The sequence below is a fragment of the Lonchura striata genome, chromosome 5, assembly GCF_050655825.1.
Source record: "Lonchura striata isolate lonStrDom1 chromosome 5, ASM5065582v1, whole genome shotgun sequence".
Taxonomy (NCBI): Eukaryota; Metazoa; Chordata; class Aves; order Passeriformes; family Estrildidae; genus Lonchura; species Lonchura striata.
This window is the reverse complement of record NC_140707.1, coordinates 46,039,790-46,067,721: the sequence shown is the minus strand read 5'-3', so window position 1 is coordinate 46,067,721 and position 27,932 is coordinate 46,039,790. Positions and strand designations below refer to the sequence as shown.

At 46.1% G+C, this 27,932-nt stretch overlaps 2 protein-coding genes across 42 annotated transcripts in view; one reads left to right on the top strand and one right to left on the bottom strand.

Moving 5' to 3' along the window:
- Positions 1–551: 551 nt before the first annotated feature.
- Positions 552–3,465, bottom strand: FOXG1 (forkhead box G1). Its single transcript, XM_021539324.4, has one exon. It carries the CDS (start codon positions 2,919–2,921, stop codon positions 1,542–1,544), a length of 1,380 nt encoding a protein of 459 aa, XP_021394999.1. The 5' UTR covers positions 2,922–3,465; the 3' UTR covers positions 552–1,541.
- A 302-nt stretch (positions 3,466–3,767) lies between these two features.
- LOC116183733 (uncharacterized) overlaps positions 3,768–27,932 on the top strand; it is a 189,577-nt gene continuing 165,412 nt past the window's right edge. For 36 of the 41 annotated variants that reach the window (XR_014955660.1, XR_014955629.1, XR_014955631.1 and 33 more), the window contains exon 1: positions 5,381–8,240. The gene's annotated coding sequence lies outside the window, so the exon portion shown is untranslated. The other 5 variants (XR_013340160.2, XR_013340162.2, XR_014955647.1 and 2 more) reach the window with 5 other exon arrangements.

The window sequence follows — 27,932 nt, the reverse complement described above, 5'->3', positions numbered from 1 at the left end:
CGATCATATTATAGCTGATATGTGTGTGTGTATACGCACACATACACATCCTTTGCTAATATATCTCGAATCATCAGAGACGAAATTAATTTATTTCAGTACAGTAAGTCTTTGAATGCATTTCAGAGATTGCAGGAAGAACACGTACGTATAGAATAATGCACCTTGGCCTTTTTCCCAACGTGTGCTTATATACTTAAATTGTATACGTATGCATGTATATTTGCATACATATGCAATGCTAAGCATTTTCAGCCTAAGTCAGATTTTAGTAAAACACCCTGCCTCCTACTAACAATTTTAAAGCAGATTTTATAAGAGTTCTGCCCCAAAATGGACATCAAAATAGTGGCCGTAGTGATTGACTAAATACCTTGATCCTTTACATTTGAAAATACTGCAGTTAAAGACAGCATGGGAGGGGGCGGGGGGAGAAAGAAAGGAGCATGTGAAAAATGGTGGACTGTGCAATAAGCAGCACTCTGATCTCACTGTAACTTTAAAGCCTCTGCCACATTAAGGTTAATAAAAGAGACAAAAAAACTATCAAGTATATATGAATTTAGCCTATTTTTTTATTTCTGTGTGTTCATAGTAAACATTTTTGTAAGTGACAAACACGGGCATATGACCACAGTATCACAATCAAGAAATTTTAAGACGACATTAACAATCACTCAAATTTATGCGGCTTTTGCGCAACACAGGTTACATATTTGCAAGGTTTACCTATAAGTACAATAGGTATTAACATTTCACTACATTTAGAAAAAAAATAAAGGTGACCTGTTAGTGACCACATACATCAAAATATACACAACACAAACTGAAGGCAATCATTAATTTTGTCCCCTTCTGATTCATTTGAACGGGCAGTGCTGAAAACTGAAATAATGTTGCTGTTTTTTAAATTACTTCGTACACTGAGTGCATTTTCTAAAACCCAATCTTTGGTCTAAAAGTAAACAAACAAACAAATGAACAAAAAAAGAAAAAAAAAAAAAAGCAATTCGGTAAAGAAAAAAATAAAATAATAAATGGCCAAAACTAGATCTTGGGCATTTTTCAGTATTAATTCTGCTTAAATACAAATTATGTTTTAAGGTTTCTTTAATAGTTTTCATAAATTTAGTAGTTTGATTTGGTTTTTTTTTTTTTCCTTTCACGGTCTGCACCCACCGACATATCCATGATAACTTATAATACTGCAAACATGGAGAATCGGGTGGCTTTTAGTGATAGACTTATCATATTTGAGTAAAAAAATTGCAAAAGCAGTCACTATTTAGATACACATTCTACTATAATTTTGTCTTCCAAACTTCATAGTCTACAATGCAATCTCCCCACATTGCACCTTGCTGACACTCCTCACCTTGGTGGAATAATAAACAACCCTAAAGACTGAACAAACGTACAGAAAATGGGGGACTTAATAAAAAATACCTGGACTTTTTTGTTTTGCTTTTTTTTTCCTTTTAATTATCATTTACAATGCAAATGTGTGTAAAATGTTCACTTACAGTCTGATCCCATGGATGTTAATGTATTAAAGGGTTTGAAGAAGACCCCTGATTTTGATGTGTGAAATAATCAGAAAGTCCTCCGGAAAGTCCCGTTGTAAAACTTGGCAAAGAAGGTCTTAAGGACTCACAGGGGAGAGTGGAGGGCGCCTGTGGCGACGTGGAGGAGGAGGCTGCCCTGGCCGTCATTGAAGTGCTGCTTTGAGAAGTCATTGAAGGGTGAGGAACATGGGGGAAAAAGTAACTCGTCTGTCCTGCTAGGAGATTTACAGAGCAGGGATTTAGGGAATAGGTGCCGGAGCAGGGAACTGACAAGCCACACGGCACTGAGGCGGCCAGAGCTGCTGCTGTGAGGTGATGAGTGGCATAAGGTATCTCTCCATTGACTAGTCTATCAACACTTAACCCATTAGACGTGGAAAAGGAGTGGTTGTTTCCCAAGGAGTTTTGAGTCAACACTGAGCTGTAGGGCATGGGGTGGCTGGGGTAGGCGGACGTGGTCCCATTGTAACTCAAAGTGCTGCTGGCCCGGGGGTGGTGCAGGGAGAGGAAGGGGGACATAGGCCAGTACAAGGATCCTGCCCTATCCATGAATGTCAGTCCGGTAGAGGTGAGCCGGGCGCCCCGCTTAAAGGCCAGCTTGGCCCGAGAGGTGGTGGAGCGCCGGCGGAGCTTGCCGGTGGTGCCCCCGATGAAGACGTCGTCGCTGGAGGGGTCCAGCATCCAGTAGTTCCCTTTGCCCGGGTCGTCGTAGTGGCGGGGCACCTTGACGAAGCACTTATTGAGCGAGAGGTTGTGCCGAATGGAGTTCTGCCAGCCCTGCTTGTTCTCCCGGTAGTATGGGAAGTTCTTCATGATGAACTCGTAGATGCCATTGAGAGTGAGGCGCTTCTCGGGGCTCTGCCGGATGGCCATCATGATGAGCGCGTTGTAGCTGAACGGCGGCTTCTCGTACTTGCCGTTCTTTTTCTCCCCCTCCTTCCCGCTCTCCCCGTCCTTGGCCCCCTCCGCCGCCCCCTTCTTCTCCTCGGCCGCTTTCTCCTTCTCCTCCAGCTCCGCTGCCGCCGCCGCCGCCGCGCCCGCTTCGCCTTTGCCCGCCAGCATGTCCGCCTTGGCCACCTCCAGGGCGCCGGAGGCGGTGGCGGTGGGGGGCGGCAGGAGGTGCTGCCCCTTCTCCTCGTCCTCCTCCTCGGCTGCGGCCGCTCGCTGGGGCTGCTGCGGCGGCGGGTGGTGGTGGTGGTGGTGGTGATGGTGGTGGTGATGGGGGTGGTGGCTGTTGTGGTGGCTGTGGCTGCTGTGGTTGTTGTCGCTCTGGACGGCTTCGGGCACCAGGCTGTTTATGCTAAAGGAGGATTTCGGCAGCATTTTCACTTCCTTCCTATCTCCCATGTCCAACATCACACACTAGTCTGAGGGGGAAAGTTGCGGCGGCTGAGGGAGCTGCGCGCGGGGCGGCGGCGGAGGCGGCGGCCGAAGCGGTGGCGGTGGCCGAGGCGGCGGCGGCACCACCGGCGGCGGTGGCGGCGGCGGCGGCAGCGCAGTTGGACCGCAGTCTCAAGCGCTGGCAAGTCATGTAGCACGGACAGGAACCGCCGGGGAGGGAAAAAATAATGGTAATAATAATCACCGATCAGAGAAAAATCAAACCGAGCCGGAGCGGAGGAAAAAAAAAAAAAAAGGTAGAAAAGGAAAAAAACCTTCTGAAACCTAAAGAGAAAAAAAAAAAAAAAGGCAACAACACACAAACACAGACACACCAAAAAAAAAAAAAAAAAAAGCTACTTCATGGTGCCCGGTTCCCCCGGCACGGCAGCGCAGGGGGAGGCAGGAGGGAGCAGCAGCCGCCGCGGGCCGGCGCGGAGCGAGGCAGACGGGCGATACAGCCCGCCCCGGCCGCAATTAATTTCAGAGCTGCCGGCACGCACCGGGGCTGTAAAACATTTTTTGGTTTAACCTTTCCCACCGGCCGCCCAATCAGGGCCGGCGGCGTGCCCGCGCGTCTGCCCGCCCGCCGGCCAATGGCGGCGCGCCGCCCCGCCCCGCCCCGCCCCGCGCGCCCCGCCCCCGCCGCCGCCGCGGCTCCCGCGGCGCAGGGATACCGGCGCAGGGGCGCATCACCGCGCGGTGCGCGCGCCCCCCGCCCCGTGCCCCCCCGGCCGCCGCCGCCAGCACAAATCCCCCCGCGCCCAACAACCCGCGCCCGTCCCGCCGCGGCGGGCTCGGCCCGGCCCGGCCGCTCCCCCGGTTCCGCCGGCGGACTCGAGTTGCCACGAGCCGCTTTGCCCCTTCCTCTGGCGACGAAGGAGGCGGGGTGGGAGGCCGGGTGGGTGAAGCGGTCGTGGCACATCGGTGGCGGCGGAGGTACTACTTCGCGGATCCCGCCGAAGTCGCTCGGCGAATTTATTTTCCCAGGCCCGGCTATTTCTGTTTGTTATTTTGCCGAGGCAGAAAACAAAACAATCGTCCGGAGGGGACGCGGGCGGCGGGACCCGCCCGGGCTGCGGCAGCGGCCGGGGCCCGGACGCCGCTGCCCGCGGCCTGCCTGGGGAAGACCGGGCCGCCCGGGCCGTGCCCGCCGCTCTCCGGACTGTGAGTTGGGCGGCTCGGGAGCGAGCGGCCCGTCTCCTGCCCTGCTCTCGCCCCGTGTCACCGAGGCCGGAGCCGGGCTTCGCGCTTCCCGCCCCTCAGCCCCGCGCCGCTGCCGCTCGGGCGGCGCTTCCCCCGCGCGGCGCCGGGCTGCGGCCGCCTCCCGCTCGGCGCTGCCGGGCTGACCGAGCCAGCGCACAGGCCGCGCACGGGCGTACAAAATAAATGTTGGTGTTGGTAGCCCATGAAATCGACACTGCGGTTTCCTGCCGGCCCGGCCCGTGGGCCTGGCCACGGGGTCTGAGTTCCGGGGGGTTTAGTTTTGCTGGGATAAGGGATAGGGCGGGCGGCAGCAGGCCGGGTTCTCCTGGGGAGGGAAAGGGTCTGGCACCGCCGCTTTCCACAAGTAGACGCGGTGATACAGGCTCGGGTTTACGGCTGCGCTTTGCCAGGACCAAAGGGTTGGGTATTAATCGTCCACAGCATATCGGTTTATACTGTCAACACGGGAACAAAAAAAAACAAAAAAAAAAAAACCAAAAAAAACCAAGCGGAAAACAAAGTGAAATACATCGCGCAGCTTTCTTAACTCGGAAAGAAGGGGAAATGTAATGGACAGAGAGCGTGCTGATCGCATTCAGACCAAAGCTGTGGTAAACCTCTAGCACCGCGTTAAGCTGCTTCACGTTTGTGCTGGAGGAAAAGATGCTCCGTAGAAACAATGCGTGCAGCTCAACCCCAGCTAAAACAACTTATCCCAAGGAAATTCAGGTTAGAGCACAATGCAATGAATGTAGTTCTGTGCAGATGTGTAGACGCGCGTTTTATATATGTGTTTGTGTATGTCTGTGTACGAGGGAGGGAGGAAAAGCGAGTGTGGGAAAGAGAGAGTAAATAACGAGGACAAGTAAAATGGACCGGTAATAAACAATTGCAATTGGGGATGGCATGAACTCTGGGCATTGGATTAACCTCGAATGACCTTACCACAATTGTATTTATTTAACCAATTTCATAACAGGTTGCTACTGACACACACACACACAAGTTAATGATCAACAACCACTCTTTTTTTCTTTGTTGTTTAGTTTGGATTTTTTTTTTTTTTAGAAATTCAGGTTGTTTGTTTTGTATTTTTTTTTTATCAAGACAATTTATAATTATTTCGTTTCTCAACACTGAAGTCAATGTATGGGATTTCTTGACGAAGAGTGCAATGAGGAGGATATTATCTGACTTTACCATAGCAAGGGGTAAGAGGAAAGGTAAGCTTCCTGCGTATTATTATGATTATGATGATCATTAACTAATATGTGTCATTATGGTGCACTAGGATCCCATTAGGGTGGCTGGGCCCAGTGCGTTTTCCTACTCGGTCTAGCATGTAATGATTCGGTGTAACCAGATTCTTGAGAAAGGACAGGTTACGTAAACATTTACTGATGTGGAGTAACTATACTATTTGTACTCTGATATGCAGGAAGGAAAGTGTTGATTAACACAGAAGAAAAAAAAAGCGAAATTAGCTGATTGCATGCTCATAAGTGCAAGCTGTCATTGAACTGCTTTTAAAATAGACACAGCTGGGTGTTTGTGTTGAAAAATTTCTTGTGTTTTTGCTAATACTGAAATAAGCATGATTTTGTATACCAAACATTTTCAGATCATTAAAATTTGTAATCTGTGGTGGTTTTAAACACAAAGAAAAGAAACAGATTCATTTCGTTGTAAAATTTGCTGATATTATATTAACTCAATCAGGTCTGTAGAAATGGTGTATTGTGCCTTATCAAATCTCTTTGATCCATTTAATACACAAAGTGCCAAACGTGTGTATTGTTTGTTAACATTGAACGTTTTATTCAAATCCCAGCTCTGTAGCGAACTGGAGGAGTTCTTGTTTAATGTAACACTGACATTGCCTGTTGAAATTTTAATGCCTTGAGGTGTTTCTTAGGTCAAAGCTGAGTTTACTTTGTGTTGTGATCAGCGATGAAAATGTAGCAGGGAAGAAAATAGAAGTTTTATCTTTTTTTGCATTTCCGAGCAAAAGGCTAACACTGCAAGAAGCACACTTTAAAAACATTTGACGATCTAGATTTAACATTTGGTCATTTGTTATGGGTGCGGAATAAAACTCTGTGCACAAACTTAGGATTTATATATATATATTTTTTTAATGCTGTGAATATACAGTTCTACCAAAAAAGGAAATGTTTGTCCAATATGTAGTACATATCTTTTTACGTCCATGAAGATTAATTCATTGTTTACGGGAGAGAAAAAGATATGTGAGAGAAGCCACGTCAATTATAACTGGACTTTAACTTTCGAGTCCTTTTTTTTTTTTTTTTTTTTTTTTTTTTTTTTTTGGCAGAAAAGGCATCGTTTATAAAACTATTTACTTTGGAAATGCAGGAGTCTTACTCTAACGCCAGTTCCTTCCTGAGCTCTGCCCTGAACACGACTCCACTTCAGTGGTACCTTTGTGCATCGGGGCGCTGCATGAACAGCAGGTTTGACCGCTCAACTCTGGCTAAACCCGAATTCTCTTAAGAAAACCCCTCATGGCAGCATTTTCTAACAGGGCAGGTTTTGTGGAGTGTTTGGAATAGAAGCTTGTGCGTGGAACGGAGGCACACAGCCCCAGCCCTGTGAAATACGGGTGGGTGTGCAGAGGGGAGCCGGCTCTCTGCAGAGTGTTAATGATGCCTCACCTGCACGTTCAACGAGGCTGCGGATCCACCGAACCGAGCGGCGGGGATGGACTGAGGGTATCCACTCCGGGGTCAGGATGGGGCTGAATAGCTGAGCTGAAACGTCCTGGCTGAAGTGCCATTCAGCAGCGATCTCCGTGCAGCTCTTGGGTATAACTCTTAGGGATAATGTTTCAACCACATACTTTTCTGCCCACGCCTTCCCCCCTACTTTTTTTTTTTTTTTTAATTTTATTTTTATTTCGTTTTTAAATTAAAGGCCAAAAGAAGAAAACACCCTCTCCAATGTACACTTAATGCATATAGCGTACTTCCCTTGCACCGCCCCCCGCCCCAGCTTCAGCCTTCAATCCCCCTTCACACGGGTATAGTGGCTCGGTACTCTCGGGCTTTTTCAAGGCGGTTAAGCTGCTAAAATGTACTGACAGCTTAAGAAATGAATGAGATTTTTTTTTCAGCCATGAAGAAAGGGTATTTAGTAACCACGCTTCGATGGCATCATGCTTCCATGAAACGAGTCCGGACACTTTGGTTTAACAATCAGTAATATCATATTCGGTACAGTAAATGCCTCCATGTACGCTTATATAATTCTATTCCCCCTTGACTATAAGCTTGCCGTATTTATTCCAGGTTACCTGGGCAATTAAGGTAAGGACTGCTCAGCAGATACTGATACCCTGCTGCTAAGGCATGGCGAATGGGGACGGAGCAGTGCGCTAACAAAGAGAGAGAGGTAGTCAAACATTTTGAAGAGGGGTGAATGGGACTGAAGGTGGATGGATGAATGGAGGCAAAGAGGGAGAGGAAGAAGCATTCAATGGTCCAGACTTCTCTCTGCATTTGTAGATTTAAGTTTAGGTGTCCGTCTCTAGCCAGCTTCCAGTTAATCCTCAACAGCTTCTAGTGATTAGAAGTTAGTCTATTTAGCATGCTATATCCTTCTTCCATGGGTTTTAGTTACAAGTTATACGATTAGGATTGCGAGAACAGTAGTGAACTAAACTTCCCAGTAAGAGGTCTTCACACCAGGGAAGTGTTACTTTGCTGCAGCAGCCCTGCCTCGTCAGTCATTAGGAAGCTGCAGGTTGTCAGAGGCTTCTCTTGCGCGCACACAAGCGCAGACACACACGCGCACACACACAAAACCACAGCACTAAAACTAAATTAAGAAGCCGATGATTAAGACAAGCGTCTACAAGGCCTGTCATTTCAGCATCCTTCCATCATAACATTGTGGCACCGAGAAATTTGCTTGAAAACCCTGGAAAAAAATGTCTATGGGAGAGCCTCGTATTTGAGGCTGTTAATATCAAATATAGACTGGGAACTGCCTCGGATGCAAGATAGTATTCCGCAGAGGAAAGGAGCACTGCAGAGACCTTGGTGCTATCCGCGCGTTCCCGAAACTCTGGTAAGTATCTCTCCCTTCTATTGCAGCAGGTACGCACTGTGTAACTGGAACTGGACCGGGTTTTAAATCCGCAGCTATGTTCCCTTCTGGGAAATGCCCCTAAAGATAAATCTGTAATGAAAGGTCCTTACTGGATGACTAATGGTTATTGGCAGTCGGTGCCCCTTTGAGGAGAGCAGCACATATTGTGCCGAAGACCTTGCAAGCACACTTTAAATACAAACCTTTTAAGTTTCCCTCCCATGCATACACATCCCTGTTGTTTTTGGGCTAGCTGTACTGTGTGTCTCCCCCCTGCCCCCCCCCCCCCCCATTTAAGCTCTCTGGTCTTCCCTCCCCCCACCCCATTCAGAACTAATTGCTCAGTTACTTAAATGTTTCAAAAAGAGCTAAGTTTCTCCATCCGATGATCTTTTGAGAGGCTGCACTGTACCAAAAAGAACCGCCAGCGGGGCACTGTATACCTTGGAGAAGCCTGAGCAACTAGGGGAGAGGTAGAGTTTAAAACAATGACATTAATAAACTAAGTGCACTGAGTTCCCTCTCGTTGAACTTTAGGGAGTTTCTTGGGCGGGCAGAGGTTCAACGGAGAACGTCGAAATGGGAAACAATGGCTGTAGGGGCCAGAAAGCTTTGCTGATGTCGTAAGCGTAAAACAAGACAGAATAGTGACAGAAAGAGATCCGGGTAAACATTGGAGTATACATTTCCCACGGCGACTACGCTGAGTGGAGAGGTCTGAATTAAATCGCCTTAATTAAAAGCTGAAGATTTTATTTATTTATTCCTGTAGCTATAGAATGCCATCCACAGAAAGCCTATCTAGGGAGTGTAGAGCATCCACTAGATTTATTGTGTTCAGCTGCCACTGCCGGAATTTTTCAGAACAGAATATTTTTATACTCACTGCCAACTTGAAGACCTGCGGGCTTTTAGATCCTATATATCGCTTTTAAAAAATATGCCGGTGTGCAGAAAAGAGCCATTACACCTGCACAGGCAATAGGTCTGTCTTGTGTAACACAAGCTCTCCTTAATTCAGAAATCAAACAAAAATATAAAATATCCTTTAAGAATTATCCACAGCGTTATGCAGACGATTATAATAAAATGCAAGGGAGAAATGTAAAAGTTAAAAACCTAGTTCTGTTCTCCAGATTTAAAGACATAATTTTATTTCTGTTGGGTTTACTGTTAAAATGTTCTAGGCCGGTGCTTTTGTCGGCGTTGTGATATTGAAGCAAAGAATGTGAAATAAAATACGGGGGGAAAAGAAAGACCTGGGGAGAAAAAAGAAAAGCAACAAAACAAACCCCAAGTAGTGCTTGAAGAAGACCTCTAGCTGCTCTTTGACTCCTAAGAAACTGTTGCTGGTATAATTTCATGGTGTTGTTCTAAAGCTCTTCAGCCTCCTATAAACGTAATCTTTGGCAAATGACACACGAATCTGGCTTTGCAGTTTTTCGGTGACTCGAGAGAAAAGACGCCCTTTCCCCCGCTCCACCCGCCCCCCCTCCCCGGCTTCCACCCCTTCCTCAGCAGAAGGCGAGATAGGGTCTGTCTCTTTCTCCCAGCGCCGTTCCCATTCCGTCGCTCCGCCAAAGGCATCCGGGCGCGGGGGGGCGCCGGTGCCCGGGGGTGCCCATCCGCCCGTCCTACCTGGCCGTGCCGCGCCCGCCGCTGCCCGCTCGCCGCTGCTCCGTGCGCCGCGGCCCAGTCCCCGCACCGCGCCTCCGCCGCAGCCCCCGGCTCGGCGGGCTCTCGGACTCGGCCGGGTCAGCTGCAGATCCATATTTTGGGGCCTACAAAAGCGCGTCATTCTCCCCTATCTTTCTATCTTCCCCGCCCCGGTCCCCTTGTAACCACAGCGAAATGCCCGGTGTACAAAGAAAGCCACAGTCGACTGCGCGCCGCTCTAGGAGAAGGCGTTCGGCAGCCTGGGAGTAGCGATGCTGTTGGCTTTCCCCGTGTCGGGGCTCAGGCGTGAGGAGGTGCCGGAGCGAGGTGCCGCTCCTCGCTCGCGGCCGGACCCGCGCTTGGCGGGTGTCGGGATGATGGGGCTGGCGCTAGCGCCAATGAGGCTGCTCGGCAAGCGGACCCTGCCCGCTCCTTGGTGTCCTGGCACAAGCAGGGCTCGCAGGATCTGCCTCTTTGTGTAGCTTATTCTGAACACTTTTTATGTCGGGCAGGGTGGTCTCCATGCTTTCTTTCTTTCATTCTTCCTTTCTTTAGAGGAGGGAGGGGGGAGTGATGGCGAGGGGCTTGTTGGATGATTATAACCGCTACCACTTAGAAATAAGTTTCTTGGGGAAGGGCTGATATCGTACCCTTGATATCAGTGGGTGTGTCCATGTATTATTTTAATATGATATGCCTTTTATATACAGCTTGTTTTCCTCCTCCCTCTCTCCCCGGCCTCCCCCTCCCCCCCGCTTTGTTTCTGGAATTTGTTTCGCTTTTAAAGTACCAGCACAAACAAACAAACACACAAAAATGACTGGCAACAAGTTAAATCCCATTTGTGTCCCTCCCACCGAGCACGGACCATGCCTCGCTAAAGCCTGGGGCTTGTAGTTTTGCCTCGCTAATAATATGACCAAGAAAATGAAGTGGCTGCAGACAGACTCTCCCGGCATTGACAATGCGGAGACGAAAAACATAGAAAGATTTCTCCCGGAATGCATCCCCCTGGTGTGGTTTCTTCTCTCAATCTTTTAGATGAGGCACTTGCATAGGCGCTCACACACACTGAGGTTTTGTTTCCTAGGAGTTTTTAGAAAACAATCTTTATTATAATCGAGTTATACACGCCACCAAATAATGAAATCATGCCGTAGCTACGGAAACTCCAACAAATAAGTAATTTTCATCTGTCTTCTAGCAGAATATTGCAGAGGATGACATTACACTTTATTTTCGCATTCATTTCAAAACACCAATGAAAGGGCAAAGAAAAGTGTCTCAAGTCGTTGTACACTTTGGAATTCATTAAACGAAAAATAGTTCTTTTTTAATTTTTCCCCTGCCTTCCAAGGCGACTTCAAGATAATTTCTGAGGCTATACTAAAGAGGGAATCTGTAAAAGCAACAAGCGTGGTTCTCACTGAATGTCGGCATCGTGTCCCGCTAAATCTTCACTGAAAGCATCTCACAGTGAGCCACCCGCTCGTTCCTGCGCCTTCCCTTAGTTTTATCTTACACAATAATGGAGAAAACATTCGTGTTTGACTGTACTTTAAAACCATCTTTTTACGCAATCCCACGGTTTGCAAACCATAGTTAACTTTATCTGCTGTGGTGGGCACGTGTTTTGTCATATGAAATTAACTTGTGAAAGCCTTTATATCATTTTTTGATTTGTGTTTGTCGACAAGGCAGATCATACCTCTCCGCGCTGAAGGTTGATTCAATTGCTAAATTAAAGGCATGCTTTCAGCTTTGGAAAACAACAACAAAACTCCAGCCCTCTGAGAGCTCATTCTCAGAGAAACAACTCGAGGAGCAGTAGAATAACTCACCGCAGTATTTTGTATGTGTTTACGGTCTCTCCATATACTTCTGTATCATTCTGCGTCTCTATTGTCTGTTCCTAAAGATAGCCAAGTCAGTTCTGGGCTTCTCACCTATAATCGCCTACCTGAAAGAACATACGGACAGAATAGTGGCTCTAAATTCTTGGAGGAATGTAATTGGCATGTATTTTCCCCGTGTTTTTTTTTTCTTCCGTGGTAAATACTAATAACCAAACTGCTTGTCTTGATGTGTTTCTATGTTTGAGCTCCAAGAAACTCCTCAAATCATTGCAGTAAAGTCGTCAAGCCTTCCTATGCACACTGGAGATTTTTTCCCTCGCTTCTCGTTCTGCTTCTCATTTCCAAGGACAGCGTGTTGAGCCAATGATCTGGTTTAGGCACTTCTCTGGACTTTCAGACTTTTAATTTAAAGCTTTCAGTATGTTGGGACTGAAATAATGATTTTCCACATTTCAAAAGGGACGAGGCTCTATTTATAAATGTTACAGAAGGTTTCGTTACTTCAGGATCAACAAAACAGGAATAGAACTGCAATTTTCAAGAAAATAGGATTTCAAAATATAGAAATAAAAAAGTAGTGGAGATGATGTATAATTCAATCAAATTACAGAAAATTGCTTTAAAATTCAGAACAGTAGCGATCCATTATGTCTCTGTTTTATTAGTGACAAGTACAATTACTCTAAAATAAAGAACAGTGGTGAATATATAATTGGCTGTAATCATGTTAGTGTTTGAATAAAAATGACGGGGACATTTAACACTTTGACAACAAAATGTTCAGAAAGAACTTATTTATTCAAACAGTTTTTATTTGCATCCGCATGAAGGAGAAACACACTTTTGCTTACGATAAATCCAGGGGTTTTCACTTGCAATAAAAATATAACTAAAAAGATATTAATTATTTTACTATCCAAAGCTTAATAAAGTCTCATGAGTATGACTGTACTATTATTGATTACTCAGTACCCAAAGGACGCCATCTACAGGAAGAGGTCTCTAGGCTTAACACCATTCTAATCAATGTTGATTAAAAAAAACCAAAAAAAAACAACAAAAAAAAAACCAAACCCCTGAGTTAATATTCCTCTATAAATCCGGCTCCGATTTTACCCACAACACCGATCACAATATTTGCTTTGTAATTGCTTCTTGTGAGTCAATTCATTATAATTTGACACGATCTAGGAATCTGCTATAGGAGGCCTTTTCTCTGAGATACGGCATTTAAAATAATTCATTGAACTCTCCAAAGCAGCAGTTTTTCTCCTTCTAAAGCGACTTTCTTTTCCCCCCTCTCAGGATTGACTTGATCGTCTCTGAAAATGCAGAACACCCCATGAGATCTCTCCTTTCCACCAACCGTGTGGAAGATGCTTGCAGAACAGCTCTGAAAACAAAACAACTTAATTGAAGGCAGTTCGTGCAACAATTGTGTAATGGAATACCTAACATTTCTTTATCTGTAACTAACTTATTTAATTTGGATAGTTCAATAAATGTCAGCTATGCCAAGCATACTCCCATCCGTTCTTACGATACATCCTTTGCCCCGTATCTTGGTACTTAGAGGCGCCATTTAGCCGTAGCCCAGCAAGGGCTCAGAAACCTATCGAAGTAACAAGAGAGCTCTTTACTATTTTGACCACACAAACACAGATCCATGGGAATGGCTTATGTCCTCCGTGACGCGACTCCAACAGCTACAGACTACAGAAAATACTAAGAGAGCTAGAAGAAACTTTCAGGACTCCTCTGCCAGGAGGCTTTTCAAAATTACTATTTTCGGTCTTAACCTCGAACGATTTTTTCTTTTTTTATATTCTTATTTTCAATTTTTTTTTTTACTCCCCCGCCCTAGCAAGTGTCCAAATTTCTGCTCCTGGTGTGTGTGTTCGTGCTTACAGCGGGGTGGACCGCACACCGATCCCAGCGGGTCCCTCCTGCCGTGAGGCGAGCGCAGCTCGGTCCGACCGCGCCTTCACTGCCGGCTCCCAAGGGTCTCTCCTGCCCAGGCGGCTTTCGCCAGCACTTGTGAAATACAGTAGATCTGGTTTCTTTCTACTTCAGATGAGCGATATGAATGGGCTTTGAAAAATTTGGGAGGGTGTTATAGGGATGGTGTATAAACTACACAGTAAGGAGTCAAAAGGCAGAGGTGCGTTGGCACGAAGGCTGAGGAAAATGACCCACGGTGCAACCTCGATTTTACGTGTTATTTTGTAAACCGGGGACAAACGCCTGGAAACTATTGTTATTTGTACTTCCACTGGAATCAGGCTCAAAGTTTATACCGAAGGTCCCCCTCTATCTTTTCACTTCTGGGCATTGACCGTGAACATTCCAAATCTCTAGCTTTGGACTATAGACTGTCGTACGGCTGTTTTAAGATTTGAGGAAAGCTCAGGAGAGGAGGTTTCCTTCCCTGGGGCAAGCCTCTCCTGCAAGCGCCGCCGGGGCTCGGTGGGTCCCTCCCCCGCCGGGAGCCGAGGCGGGGGCGCCCCTCTTAACCGGGAGGTCTGTCATTTCTCGGGTGCCTCGTACCAAATCGCAGATGTCAGCCTTTCCCTACGTGTTCGGGCTGCTAATGCGGGCACTTCACACAACAGAAATGCTCAGCTTGGGAGCTTTTCCCAGGGCCAGCCGCCGACTTCGTGCTTCGCATCTGCCTCTGGCAGCACCGGAGCTCCATGTGGGGGATCCCAGTGTGCGCAGTAGCCTTTACCGATAGGAGCATATTCCCGTGGGAGACAAGCACACGCAGTGCTCTGGCCCCTGCAAACCTGCCGAAGCACAAACTCCATACACCTCCACGGGAACACGCTACCCAGGTTCCCGGCTCCAAGATCCTGCATGTCTTCCGCAGAGACCTTTTATCGTCGAAATTCACACCATAAAGCCCCTCACCCAGCAGGCCACCGTATCGCAAACAGAGACTGCCGCGGCCGGGGCCGCAGAAAGGCTTGCCGCCCCTGGGACTCCGAGGTGTTCCCCGGGACCCGGTGCCCGCGGGGAGGGCGGGGGCCATGTGCGACTCCTCCCGGGCAGGCCCGCGTGGAGCGGAGCGGAGCGGAGCGGAGCGGAGCGGTGCGCGCTGGCCGTGCCCCGGCCCGAGCGGGCGCCTGCGGCGGGGAGCGAGCGCCATCCGAACGGCGCCGGCGACATCTAGTGGCCACGGGCCGCCAGCGCCCGCCGCGCCGCTCCGGCCGGGGACAGCCAGCGCCGGGGACAGCCAGCGCCGGGGACAGCCAGCGCCGGGGACAGCCGTGAGCCGCGGCACTGCCCGGCCGGGGACAGCCAGCGCCGGGGACAGCCGTGTCCCGCGGCACTGCCCGGCCGGGGACAGCCGTGTCCCGCGGCACTGCCCGGCCGGGGACAGCCGTGTCCCGCGGCACTGCCCGGCCGGGGACAGCCGTGAGCCGCGGCACTGCCCGGCCGGGGACAGCCAGCGCCGGGGACAGCCGTGTCCCGCGGCACTGCCCGGCCGGGGACAGCCGTGACCCGCGGCACTGCCCAGCCGGGCCCGGAGCGGGGAACGCGTCCCGCACCCCCGGCCCGCCCGCACGGGCCTCGCCGGCGCTTTCCTAAGCGTCAGGCACCGCTGTGCTCCCCCTCAAACGGCCTAAGGCTTTCTGTGCCGTGTTGGTACCAGTAGAAAACGGGTCAGTTTTACATTTACCTACACGGGACACCGAGAAGACAATTATGAGAACTTTCGTCTCCCTCTCTCGCCTCCAAAGGTCTTCCATGAAAAAAAAAACAGACGCGCAGGAGTGACAGTTCCTGCCACTTTCACCCTGAGAGGTGTCCCCGCTGGCAGGCGCCGTCCCTGCTCGCACTGCTGGGGCACCTCCCAGACCTGCGAAGAAGAGAGGAGAAAAAAAAAAAAAACAAAACAAACCAAAAAATCAGTATTGCGGAGACACCGCTGGCGAAAGGAGCCTCACTATTTAAATCCCAGTGTCAGTTCTCATTAACAGCTCAAGTCATCTTTTCCCCGGGGCAGACCTTGTCTGGTCTATCGACTTAATGGAAAACAAAACACATGTTTGTATTCTATTATTGCAGTCTCGTTCCTTGCCTTACGGAGAGCAGGGACCAACTTCGTCCGCTTAGTGACAGGCTTCCCGAAGCGACAAAGGTTTCCACTCGTTCCTCCCTCCTGCCCTCCCAGGAAAAGATGAGGATTCCGACGTCCGTCTCCTGCCCTTTCTCATGAATAGGGACTGCAATAGCAGCCATAAGAAAAGGCTTTCGCTGAAGCCGCGGTGGCTAAAAAGAGCCCAAGAAAAATAGTTACTGGTATGTTCAGTAAAACTTAGCAAGGCACAATAGTCTCTGCGGGAAGCTTTGGGGGTTATGTGTGCAGCAGGTGAAGTTCTCAGCTCGGACCCAGCTGCCAGGACCACCGCATCTCCCAGGAGGCCGGCCGTGAGGAGATGGGCACGCTAGGCACTAACAAGCGACAGACTGAGAGAGTTTTGAGACAACCCAAAAACAACCCAAAACAAATAAACAAGCTCTCCCAATCTTCCACTGGGAAGATGGCTTTGATAAGGAAGCAGGGAAAGTTTTGAAGAGCTGCAGACATTTTTGCAAATATATTTTAACTGGTCTAAGTAGCTGAAGTAAATTGGGTGGTTGTTGGCTTGTTTTGTTGTTTTTGTTTTATTTTTGTCTCTCCTTTTTTTTTTTTTTTTTTTTTTTCTTTCCCCTGAGACAAGGCTACGGGAAGGGGAGAGTAAGAGCTTGATAAAAGACGGGAATACATTTCTCAACCAGAGAAAGCAGGGGAAGTCTATTGAAGTGACGACCTGACTTGAATAAGGAAAAAAAAATATTAATTTCACCCATCCCCAGTGCTTTCCTTGGGGTACAGGTCTGTGCACAGCACCAAGCACAGGGCACTTGAAGCTGGCAAGAGTAACTGATCGAAATGAGCTGTCCTAATGTCCACCTGGTTGCTCTGCTGAGACATTTTAAAGCCATCTCCAGCTGATCTCCCCACTACCCCCAGCCCGAGTTCGGGACGCCCAGGAAGGGTGCGAATGGGAAATTGCCCAGAGGTAATTGCCCAGAGGTAGCACCAGTCCCAGGGCTCTCCTTGGGCAGCTGCGGGGTTCCAACGGAGGGAGCGGGTTTCTGGGCCTGGGTCCCTTTCCCGCCTGGGGTGCTCCTGACATCTCGGCATAGAGAGTAGGGTCCCCAACTTCAGCGCTTTTGAAGCGTCGTTTGCTCTTCAGCGCTTGGCTGTAAATAATCGCTATAGCAGTGACAACACAGACGTCCTGCAGTCAGAGCGGAGTCTGCCTCTGCACCTTTCCTCTGCAACACACGCCGTCAGCGTTTTAATTCCAGCTCCAAAGGGAACCTGCAATTATAAGCCCCCCTCGTCCCCTCCCGCTCACATTCTCTTGTCTGAAACATTCACTGAGGAAGGCTATTTGGATTGAGAGTAAAATCAAACAGGGAGGGGAGGAAGAAAAAAAAAAAACAACATAAACCCAACAACCCCGCAAACCCTTCCATTTGCTATTTACAAACCTCATTGTCATGCTTCACTCAGGCTGTCTGCCTAGCTTAGGGAAATAAATGTGACTGAACCAGAGACAAAGCCGATGCAGCTGTATTTGAATTTCTCAAACACTGTCAAACGTGCTCTTGTCTCATAATTCTCGGGGTTGTTGTTATTATTATGAACATCATACCTAATGTGAATATACTCGAAAGAGAGCTGCTTGGCAGTGGAGAGATGTGGCTCCGATCGGGATTGAACAGAAATTACTTTACCAAAAAAAAAAAAAAAAAATAGAAAAAGAAAGAAAAAAAAAAGGATAAGAGCTCGTTTTCCCTCCTGCTTGGAAGCCTAGGCAGATAAATTAAGGAATATTTGAGACCTATAATTTCCCTCCTTTTTTAACCCCTTCTCTCTCTCTCTCTCTTTTTTTTTTTTTTTCCCCTTTTCTCTTTTTGGTTCCTTGTGTTTTCTCGAATCCCGCAGAAGCAGGAAAAAGAAGTTAGGTTTGACTATCTAATTTCCCAGGTGATAACCCACTTCGGCAGCCCTGCACGGCAGCCGCGGTGGGAAGGAAAACGAGAGCACCGTTCCCTTAAGAGGGAAAGGTGTGCGCTAGCGGGCACCTCCGAGCCGTCCTGCCAGCCTCCCTCTCCGGGGGTTCTTAGGTGCCTGCCAGTGCGTTTGGTGTTTGCAGGGCTACACGAAGGGAGTCCTTGCTCTCGACTCCTTTGGAGACGAGGAAGCTAAAACATTCCGAGGCCGCCACAGGAGGCCTCTAAGGGATACCTGGGAGCATTCCCATGTATCTCGCCTTAGATGCCCTGCTTCCGACGGGAATGAGCAAACCCTGCAGGCCCCTTTCCCAAGCCCCGCCGTCCCAGCAAGCCGGGCGGAGCGGGGAGCGCTGCGGAGCTGTCGGGAAGCCTGCCTGCCCCGGCAGTGGCCCGCTGGCCTCGGCGAGCAGCCGCGGGCCCGCCCGGCCCCGCCGCCGCCTGGGGCAGCGCCCCTCGACGCGTCGGGAGCGGAGCGGCGCCGGCCCACGGCAGGACGGAGCCCGGCTCCTCGGCGGCAGCCCTGGCCCTGCCCTCGGGTCCCCTTCCCGGCCCGCGCCCCTCGGCATGTCCTGCAAGACCTCCCGGGTGCCGCTGCCACGTCAAGTGGCGGCCGACCCCCGGCTCTGGGGAAAAAGGGGTCCTGCAAGCCGGGGGGGCAGACCTCGCGGCCCCAGGTGTAAGCTCCATCCTCGCCATCCACCTGGGCAGCATCTCCCCAGCACTTCGTTTTTCTTTTTATTTTCTTTTTTTTTAAAAAACTTTCTTCTTCGTTGCCACACTCCTCAGACGGCCCTTCCGAGCTCTCTTGCGGGGAAGAAGTCTCGTGTCATCTCTTCCCGGCAGGACCACCGCCCCCGATCAGGGCCGCCCTCTCTCCCCAGCCCCTTCTCTCCGTGCCCTCCGCGGTTTTCGTTGCACGGTGTCCTTCAGTGCGTGGAAGCAGAGAAATGAAAAGTACTGTGATCAATTATTAGTTTTAGACCATATTTATGGACGTGTAGTAGTAATAACAGTTATTTACTTTGTCGAAACGTTTATTTCACACTTGGTATATTTCCTTACAATCGGAGAACCAACGTGGGAAAAATAAGCACAAATAAACTAATGCACTCAAAGTACGGTTTTAGCTAAAGGTGATCCTTCTCCTGTCTAATTTTCCCGGGTGCGTTTCTTCCTCCTGACATTAATTCAAACCAGCGAAAGGGCTAAATAGATTAATCTCTAGCCCTCAAGTCAAGCAAGAAGTAAAATAATAATTTACTTGTCTGCCCCCTTCATAAAAGACTAATTTTTTCCCCTTTCTTCAAATTGTGGATGAAGAACACCCAAAAACCAAAGCAGCCAGGAGGGCAGGAGCCCTTTTCGGTCTCTCGAGAGTATGGCCAGGGTACCCCTGCTCTCTCCTTGGTCCTGTGGACTCCCTTGTTCTAGCTCTCTTCAAGAATTGCCGGAGATCCCCTTCCCCCCGGGGCGCAGGCTGCTTTAACACTTCCTCACCAGGCTTTGTCCCTTTTGAAGCTTTATAGATGCTCTAATTTGTTAGCAGCACTTCGACTGTCCCCAGCTCTAGGAGGGGAATGATGACAGAGGCAGGGAAATAGACACCTCTCTGGGATTTCACAGTCTTAGTGATAATGCTTTCACATGCACATGTTTCATACATCGCTGACATCAGGGTGACCTCAGCGAGAGGGACAGGGAAGGGCTGGGGAGGGAAGAATTTTAAAAAGATGCAGTTCTACTGTGTATGTCAAGGCTTTCAAGTAGAATAGTGCTTTATTCCAACGCAACACTTCCCTGTTGAGGGCTCTCGGTCTTTGAATTGCTTCAATTCTCATATTCTAGGTATTTATTTGATCACCAGCGACTGTGTGCGACAGTATATATATCCACTGGCAAAGAAAAAGTGATCCTGGTTGCCCGCAAATGCTCTGCAGTGAGTTGAGCGACAGCCCAGTTGGTCCCTCTCGCACGGAGCAGCCACTGCCCCTTCCCCACCAGCCACGGCGCCTGCTGGTCTGCTCCGGATCATGAGGAGCTCTGACCAACAAGCCACACTTATGACACCATCCCGTCCTCCATTCATTCCCACTCTTTCTATTTGCCCCACCCTTAAAACTGACATTTTTATGGACCATGGCACCTTGCTGTGGGATCTGCCGGGGCAAGAGCAAGAAATTCTGGAGAGGGCAGGGCACCTCACCAATACTCACAGGTGTCAATTTGGAAATGTGTTTTTTGTATCCGCCCCTGTGACACATGCAATTTCCAGTCTGTTGTCTCCTTAGGCGGCAGCAACATGCTGCCCTTTTCCCTAGATACCTGGTCTGTATGCAGCGTCCATAAACAGTATATCTGACAGTATTAGCTGGAATCAGAGCCTTCAATATCTTCCTGTTCTGTTGGTGGGGCTGCCCCTAGATAAAGTCCCACCAGCACCGAGAGATACCCGCTGTCACTGCACTTCAGGACCCCTGCCTTGTGCCCTTGTCTTGAAGGACAGAGAACAGGGCCAAAGATGAAACTCAGCAGTCAGCTGGACCTCTGTGCCAGCCCTGCAGATCCCTCCATGCAGCACAGCGCTCCCTTTTGCATCACAGTCTGCTCAAGACTCCAGCATCCGACATTCCCAAGTAAGCCTGTAGGGCTGACATTGCACAGACTGCTTGGTTTCTGACCCTGCTCTTCAGTCCACATTTTCAAACCCCTGCTCTGCCAGCAGCTCCAGCTGGAGAATTCCTCTGTTCTCTCAGGTACCTTTATGTTTATAGTCCTGATAGAAGAGACAAAGAGGAAGACATTTGGTCTTTAGACCCACAATTCTGGTGCTACTTTGGCACCGTGTTACTGCTTGAGCAGGTCTACCTCCAGCTACAGTACACTTCCCACTTAGATAAAGTTCTTCTAGTTTGTGAGCCAGGTAATTCTCCTGGTAGCTGTCTGAGATTATAGCCCTGTCGTTCAGACAAAGCAAGGCAAGTAAGTTAAAACTTTATAACCACAAATTACTTACATTTTTCCTCAAGTTAACTATTTTAGTTGATTTAGATAGATCACACTGGATAATAAAATACCATCTGAAACCTACCAGGAAGTTTTCAACATATAAAAAAATGCCAATCTTATTTAATCTCTGGGAAAGATAATTGTTTGCCCTTGACATATGCTTTGCATTCTTGAGGTATATCTTTTGAGATATAATATCAATTTTGAAATCTTATATATGCACCTTTACAATAGTAATGGCTTTCCACAAGCTCTGTGGGAGGTGACATTTCAGCAAGATACTTCCCCTTGACTTTGTTTATTCCAGCAGTTTAAATTCTACCTCTGGTGATAGCTGTTAACTTGGCAATGTGAAAAGTGCTACATGATGTGTACTGTGCTCAGTCAGCTCATCAGAAGCTTACCAATTACGACTGTGGAGCCCATTCTTCTTGCCACAGCATGCCACCCACCATGCATAACTGGGACAGCTGATCTTCACATGTGCATAAAATCTGAAAGTATGCACACATTTACTCAGAAGCCATGCAAAGCAGGCACAATAAGTCTGCTGCTTCTTAGAAGCCTTTTTATTTCCTGCAATAGCTCATACACAAGCAGTCGTAGAAAATTTCTTGCTCCCTGCCTGCCTTGGAAATGTGAAAAAGGGGAGCTTTTGAATATTACCCTACAAGTTTTGTACATGTCAGGCATTCAGGACACCTGTGTTGGGACCATATCATGAAGGTAGCTGTGAAATAGGAAGTTGCAGCTATCAGGATTATCCATCTCACCCAGGGCTTGGTCTCCATCCACATCTCTGAGGTGCTCGGGAAAGGAGGCCTTGAGAAGCAGATTGTGGACTCAATTAAATAACTGAAATGTGCTGGAATGGTCCATAAATTGGGCATCTAAGCATTATGAAATGAAGAACTTTCTTAACAAAAGCCTTTGTATGCCTGTTTCTTCAGGATGAAATCTAATTTCTGTTTAAGGTCTCCTAATGACATCAGCAAGGCAAGATTTAATTCTAGACAGATGCTATTTATCAAGCATATAGGGAGCGTTTGAGCTGCAAAAATAATGCTACCTTCGAGCGTTCATTTTTGTTTAGAATATCCAACTGAACATACAAAGTCCAGATTGGGCTTTTTGTTAAATTGCAATTTGCTCTTATCCAAAGATATTATTTTCTTTATTTTGAAGCAACTATTTTCAAAGACATTTAGTGCCAGACTGTCACCTTTGACTGTAGTTTCTTTTTCATCAGCTAAAATAGAAGTAACTCTGTTCAAGTAAGCAGAGTAACACTTATGAAAAACCAGAATAAATAATCAGAGAATCAAGCCCTTTGAATAGAAAATGACTCCATAAATAGTCCCATTGATTTCAGCAGTATTTTATGACATAAGTAGCTACATTAGTGGAAGCAGCATACAAGACCCTTTGGGCTTGGACAGAGAAAAAAGTTCCCCAAGTTATAATTATTAAAAAAAAAATATTCCATAGCAGATCAGCTAGTTGACATGTTACTAGCTTATTCTATGATTTATCATGTTACTAGCTTATTGTATGACAAAGACAGAATCAAGTGAGTTGATGGTAAGGATGATTCCTCTGTTAGCTGCTGTGACATGAAAGTGGGTCCCTTATTTACAAAAAAGAGAAAGCAAATAAAGCCACACCAGTAAAATACTTTTTATTACCCTTAAATAAATGCTTCTTTAAGTCAGAAAGAACATTTTAGCAAATGGGGTTACCTCTTAGTGTTTATGGACAGTATTGAAATGTGAGAATGTCATGACATAGTCTCCCCTGGCTCTATAAATTTGTGAGATGGAAAAATTATTTTGCTTGCTTTTCCTTGAAATCTGGTAAAAAATAAATTAAGTCCAAACATGCTGTCTTAATTGTGTTTCCTTGGCTAAACACATTTCTTAAAAAAACAAGAAGTATTCTCTGGAAATGTTTTGTGGCATCTCTAAGCCTGAATATGAGACCTGTGTCAGGCTCCAGAGAGCAGTAAAACACCAACCCAGATTAAAGTCTTCTGGAGCTAACAAAGCTGTTCCTGGGACCTAATTGCTGTGCTGTGGACCATTTTTGAAAGTGACTTTGAATGGTTTAACTCCACTTAGAGTGCTAGAACTTGATGCACAAGAGCAGGGGAAGAAACCATGATGATTGAGGAATATAACTGCCTGACTAGAAATGGCATCAGATGCCCCATACCTTCCTGCCAGTACTGAAACTTGGAGTCATCATTCTTGGGGAAGCAGGTGATATATTTTCAAGTATTCAATAAGAACTGTGCACCCACGTACATACTACTGCTGAAAACTTTTGTAATTACAGTAATTTTAATGAAACCACATCAGCTTTGTCCTTGCCTTCCTCTCATTGCTTTTCTTTGTACTCTCTTCTTGTCATATCACATAGTGACTGTAAAAAATGTTTTGTCCAAATACAAACTCCCTGTTCTGAGTGCCACTCTGCTATCAGCAGGAATAGTATTTCAAATAAGATGCTGGGTATTTGCCTCTATGAATAGCTTCTTCTTTGCACATGCTAGATTGTGAAAAGCAGATATATATCTTTTGAGTGCACATTTTTCATTAAGAACCTCTAGAGCACAAAAGGAAGGGGTCACTAAAAGGTGAAAAAAGGATATCTTTAGCTTTATCGCAAACGGTTCTCTGCTGTGTTTCCTCAGTTATGACCAAGCTGTGGCTATTTTCTATTGAATGCAGAGCATTCTTATTCCTGGAAAATTTTAAAGGGAAATACTTTGAATAAGATTCTACAGTGCTGATTTTTCAATGCTATCTGACAGTAGTCTGCCATTTCTTTTCTTTCCATGTAGCAGTGAAGTGACACAAAATGGATAAAATTTTTCCTCTCTGTCAGGTAAGGACGAGGCTGTGTGCCACCCCACACCTGTACTGTCAATGCTGTTATCCTGTGACTGAAGGGTAAGGGGTCTGCCTATACCCCCAGTTCTGGGAAAAAAATCCTGTTTGGTGCTCACATGCAAAAGCAGTTGGAGGAGGTTAGATGGAGGCTGGTCCCTTACAGTTGGCTTTTGTAACCTTTTGGATTAGGAATACTGTCTTGCTGGTATGGGTTCCTAGTGAATTATTGATACCCTTGAAACAGAGAGGACAAAGAGAAATGAATATTTGTGAACCAATACAGCAGCAAAAGATTCCTAAGAATGGGGTTCTCACCACCTCACCACAAGCTGGACGGATATTTGGTACTGGATGCAATTCTGGTCCCTAGTGTTATAAAAACTCAGCTGCCTGCTTTTTATAAAGTGGCACTCTAAAAGAAAATGTCTAAGGTACTAGTAAAAAGTCTACCCAAACTCTCAGAAAACATAAATTAAATAAATGAATTAGGCTGTTTTCTGAAAATAATTCTTTTTCTAAGCAATCTCTTGATATTTAGGGAGGAGAGAGAAAATACTTGGTTTATTAGTTTTTGGTGTTTGAATAATTTTCCCCCATACTTATCTTGAATAATGAAAAAAAATTGAAAAGGATCTTTTGAAATATTTCCATTACTGAGAGATTTTGTTAGGTCTTACTCTGTTTAAAAATAGTCAATAACGTCTAGTAAGAATTAGCTAGGGGTTTTAAGGGGTCTTGATCCTGAATTTTTTTTCAGTTTTATTTTATGGACTGAAACAATCTTCTTTCCCTTTCCCTTTCCCTTTCCCTTTCCCTTTCCCTTTCCCTTTCCCTTTCCCTTTCCCTTTCCCTTTCCCTTTCCCTCTCCCTCTCCCTCTCCCTCTCCCTCTCCCTCTCCCTCTCCCTTTCACTCTCCCTCTCCCTCTCCCTCTCCCTCTCCCTCTCCCACCTTTCCCTTCCTTGTTTTTCCCCCCGCTCTTCATTCCTTTTCCTTTTTTCTTTCAAACCAGCCAACAAAACTGCCTAACAGATTTTAATGTTTTTAGCCTGTTCTGGGATAAATTTACTACACAAGATAGTGCCAATCAGGAGCCTAGTAGCCCAGTGCTCTTGAGCGACTCACAAACCTACCTCTGCAGTATCAGTGCTACTTGATCCGACTGCATCGGTAGCAGTGTCCGGTTTCACCGGCTTGACAGTGGTGGCATGAGAAGGAGTGAAAATTGACAGCAAATTGACAGAATACTACTGGGACTATTCCTCTAGAGTCCATCTCAGAGTCATTTCATCCCTATGCCACTGAACAAACTCACTGAAAATCCAAGTATGCCACCAGAGTAGCTGTCATAGGGAACTGATTTAACAGCAGTGTGTGTTTTTAGGTGTTTGTTATGATAGAGGTTTTCTTTTCAGCCCTTGGGGTTATCCTTCTATACAGATGGAGACATAAAAGAAGATGGGAGAAAACAAAATCAGATGGAAAGAGGAAAATATTTATTTCCTTCATATATTTGCATTGTGCTGAGTGCAGCAGGGTGCTGAGATGGACTCCTCAGATGCTATCACTGTAACTGCAATATCATGTAGCTCTATGTCCCATCAAGCTCCTCTGCCATATTCTATAATGTGATAACTTAGTTGGCTGTGTACAATCTATACAATTTCAAAGGAAAATGATTTTTCTTTTAGGTACTGAGCTTATTTTCTGTTCCTGTTGGTATTCAAAATTCATTGCAATGAGGAGTCATTTTATTGTTGTGGCTACTTGGTTGTGTTTTGGTTTCTGCTGTCTTAATAAAAGCAGTGAAACAAATGGTTCTGAGAACAACAGAGCTAATGAAGTCATGTTTTGAGGATTTGCATTTGACAGTCTTATATCCCTTCCTTTATCCCATTACAGCAGCTTTGACCATTTAAACTGAGGTTTAGGCCCAACTCCATTTGACTTGCCCCTCTCCAGTCTGCTCAGCTGCCTTCCAAGCCTGCAGGTATCAGCTGTGCAGAGGACATTATGTGCTCTCTGTGGCTCAGAGCTTCTTTTGCACTGACATGCCAGCAGAATACTTGCTGACTGGGTAGCAAGAGGTCAATCAAAAAAGGTAACTGCTGAGCTGTCACTGATGTTTTATTCCTAGTGGGACAGAAATCTGGCTCTGTGTCCTCTATCTAGATATCAATTTAATGGAACCTGTGAGACTTCTCTTTAAGGCTTTGACCTCATATTTTTCTGAATTTGGCCAGGAGTTTTGGAGGTTATGAGGAGTACAAGGGCAGACAGACAATATATCTCAGGTACATCAATAATACAATATTTATAAGGTCTAATTTAAAATAAAAAGTTAAATTTCCAAACCAAATTGTCTCTCATAAACAAAATAGCTGTAACATTATTGTGGCTTGTATTATTAATTCGTACAAGGACTTTGAATATTTCACTAGGAAAGATTTTTGATAAAATTTGAGTGAGAGAAAAACACATCTTTTAAAGGCATCATAACAAAATATGCTAGTTAGGAGTCCATCTAGGCTGAGAAAAGAACATTTGAATTATGGCATTGACACTGAAATGCTTTTTTTATTTGAATTTTCATCTGGCTCAGAACTTTGCACTCTTGTTGTGTGATTTTGACTATCTGTTAGAGCATTCAAGCTGAATCATAAATAGCAGTATTGAAAACATATGCCACAGGGGAAAGAAATATGTAATAAAACCAGCTGTCATTATATGATAATGAATTTCACTCACTACTGAGTTGGATAAGTGTTTTTCATAGGGAAACAAGTGGCAAATTCAGCAAAGAAAAACGTGTTTAAAACTTTCATGTTTTTAAGCCAGCCCTAGAAGGTATAATTCACTTTTATCAATGGGAAAAATAATATGGGACTAATTTTGAAGCTGAAAACATCTAGTTTATTAATTTTGAGTAAGAGCAACATGGTAACAGTTTTCACATATGTAGGAGAGAAATAGTTTTAAGGCACCAGTTTTAGGGTACATAGTCATGAGAAAGAAGAAATAAATCACAGAAAAAAAAAAATCAAGTGTTTAAACACTCCTAAAAGCTAGAATTTATTAGACAGAGAAGTAACTTGAAAAATGTCAGCAAAGATTTCATTATCTGGGAGAGCTGGAAAAGTTTGGCTGCATTATCAAATTTATGTAATGAGAAATATTCTAACTTTAGAGTGAGAAACTTAGATTGCGTCATTGTTCATTCACAGTTTTAATTTCTATGATTCTATGACTGAATCTCATGTTGAGGTGCCTTTCCTCTCCTGGAGCTAGCTAGCAGATAAAATAAGCATGTATATAATAGCAAATAAGTGGTCAGGTTAGCTTTTGCATAGCATGGCCACAGAGTATTTTTGCTATTAGGACAACGGTCTGTAAATTTCTTTCAAATTCTCTATTTAAAGTAGGTTGAACTCCAGCTGGTGACTATTATGTTCTGAAATGGTGTTATTATCTCCAAGGGAATACTGCAAGAACACAACTACTTCAGGAATCTCTCCTCAAGGACAAAGTTCATACACATGCTCCCTCCCACCTACACACCCACCTACCTTGTATATGTATAGATATCTCCTTTAATGAAGAATTGTAATTATAGATCATATTTTAGCATAGCTGAAAGCAAATAATTTCTCTTTGGAAAGATATGGGCTCAGTTGCAGGATGTAGGAACAAAATCAGCAAGAATAAAGCTGGCAGATTTCTAAATGTGCAATATATTAAATAAATCCACATGACTAAACTTCCACATGACTAAAATCACTTGATTCAGAGATGTTTTCAAGATACATGAAAAAGAGTGTCAGCTCATAACGGGAAGAACAAAATTTTTGAATCAGATGTAGTGTAACTCAGCAAGTGAGTAAGCTTGTAAGGTCTTACTGAGCTTGTAAAAGCAAAATAACATATTTGCATTGTCAGAGAAATCACTGGAAAATATGGTCATGTAAACAGATAGGGTGCAAATATTGCTTTCCTCTGGGATTATGACCAGAAGGTTGCTTGGCATAATGTCTTATGAGTAGTTGGGGAAAATCTTCCAGTTTCATTTCTGTCATTTGGATTTGTCACTGTCTCTTAGAGGGCACAAAGTTTCATGGGTGCTTTTTAGAAATTTTCTGAAATCCACCAATAAGATTTTTTTTTTATTGTGTTTTGGCCTCTGGCATTTAAG

Bases quoted from the DNA above. Each gene is read 5' to 3' on its own strand.
- FOXG1 (XM_021539324.4), bottom strand. From the start codon at position 2,921: ATGTTGGACATGGGAGATAGGAAGGAAGTGAAAATGCTGCCGAAATCC.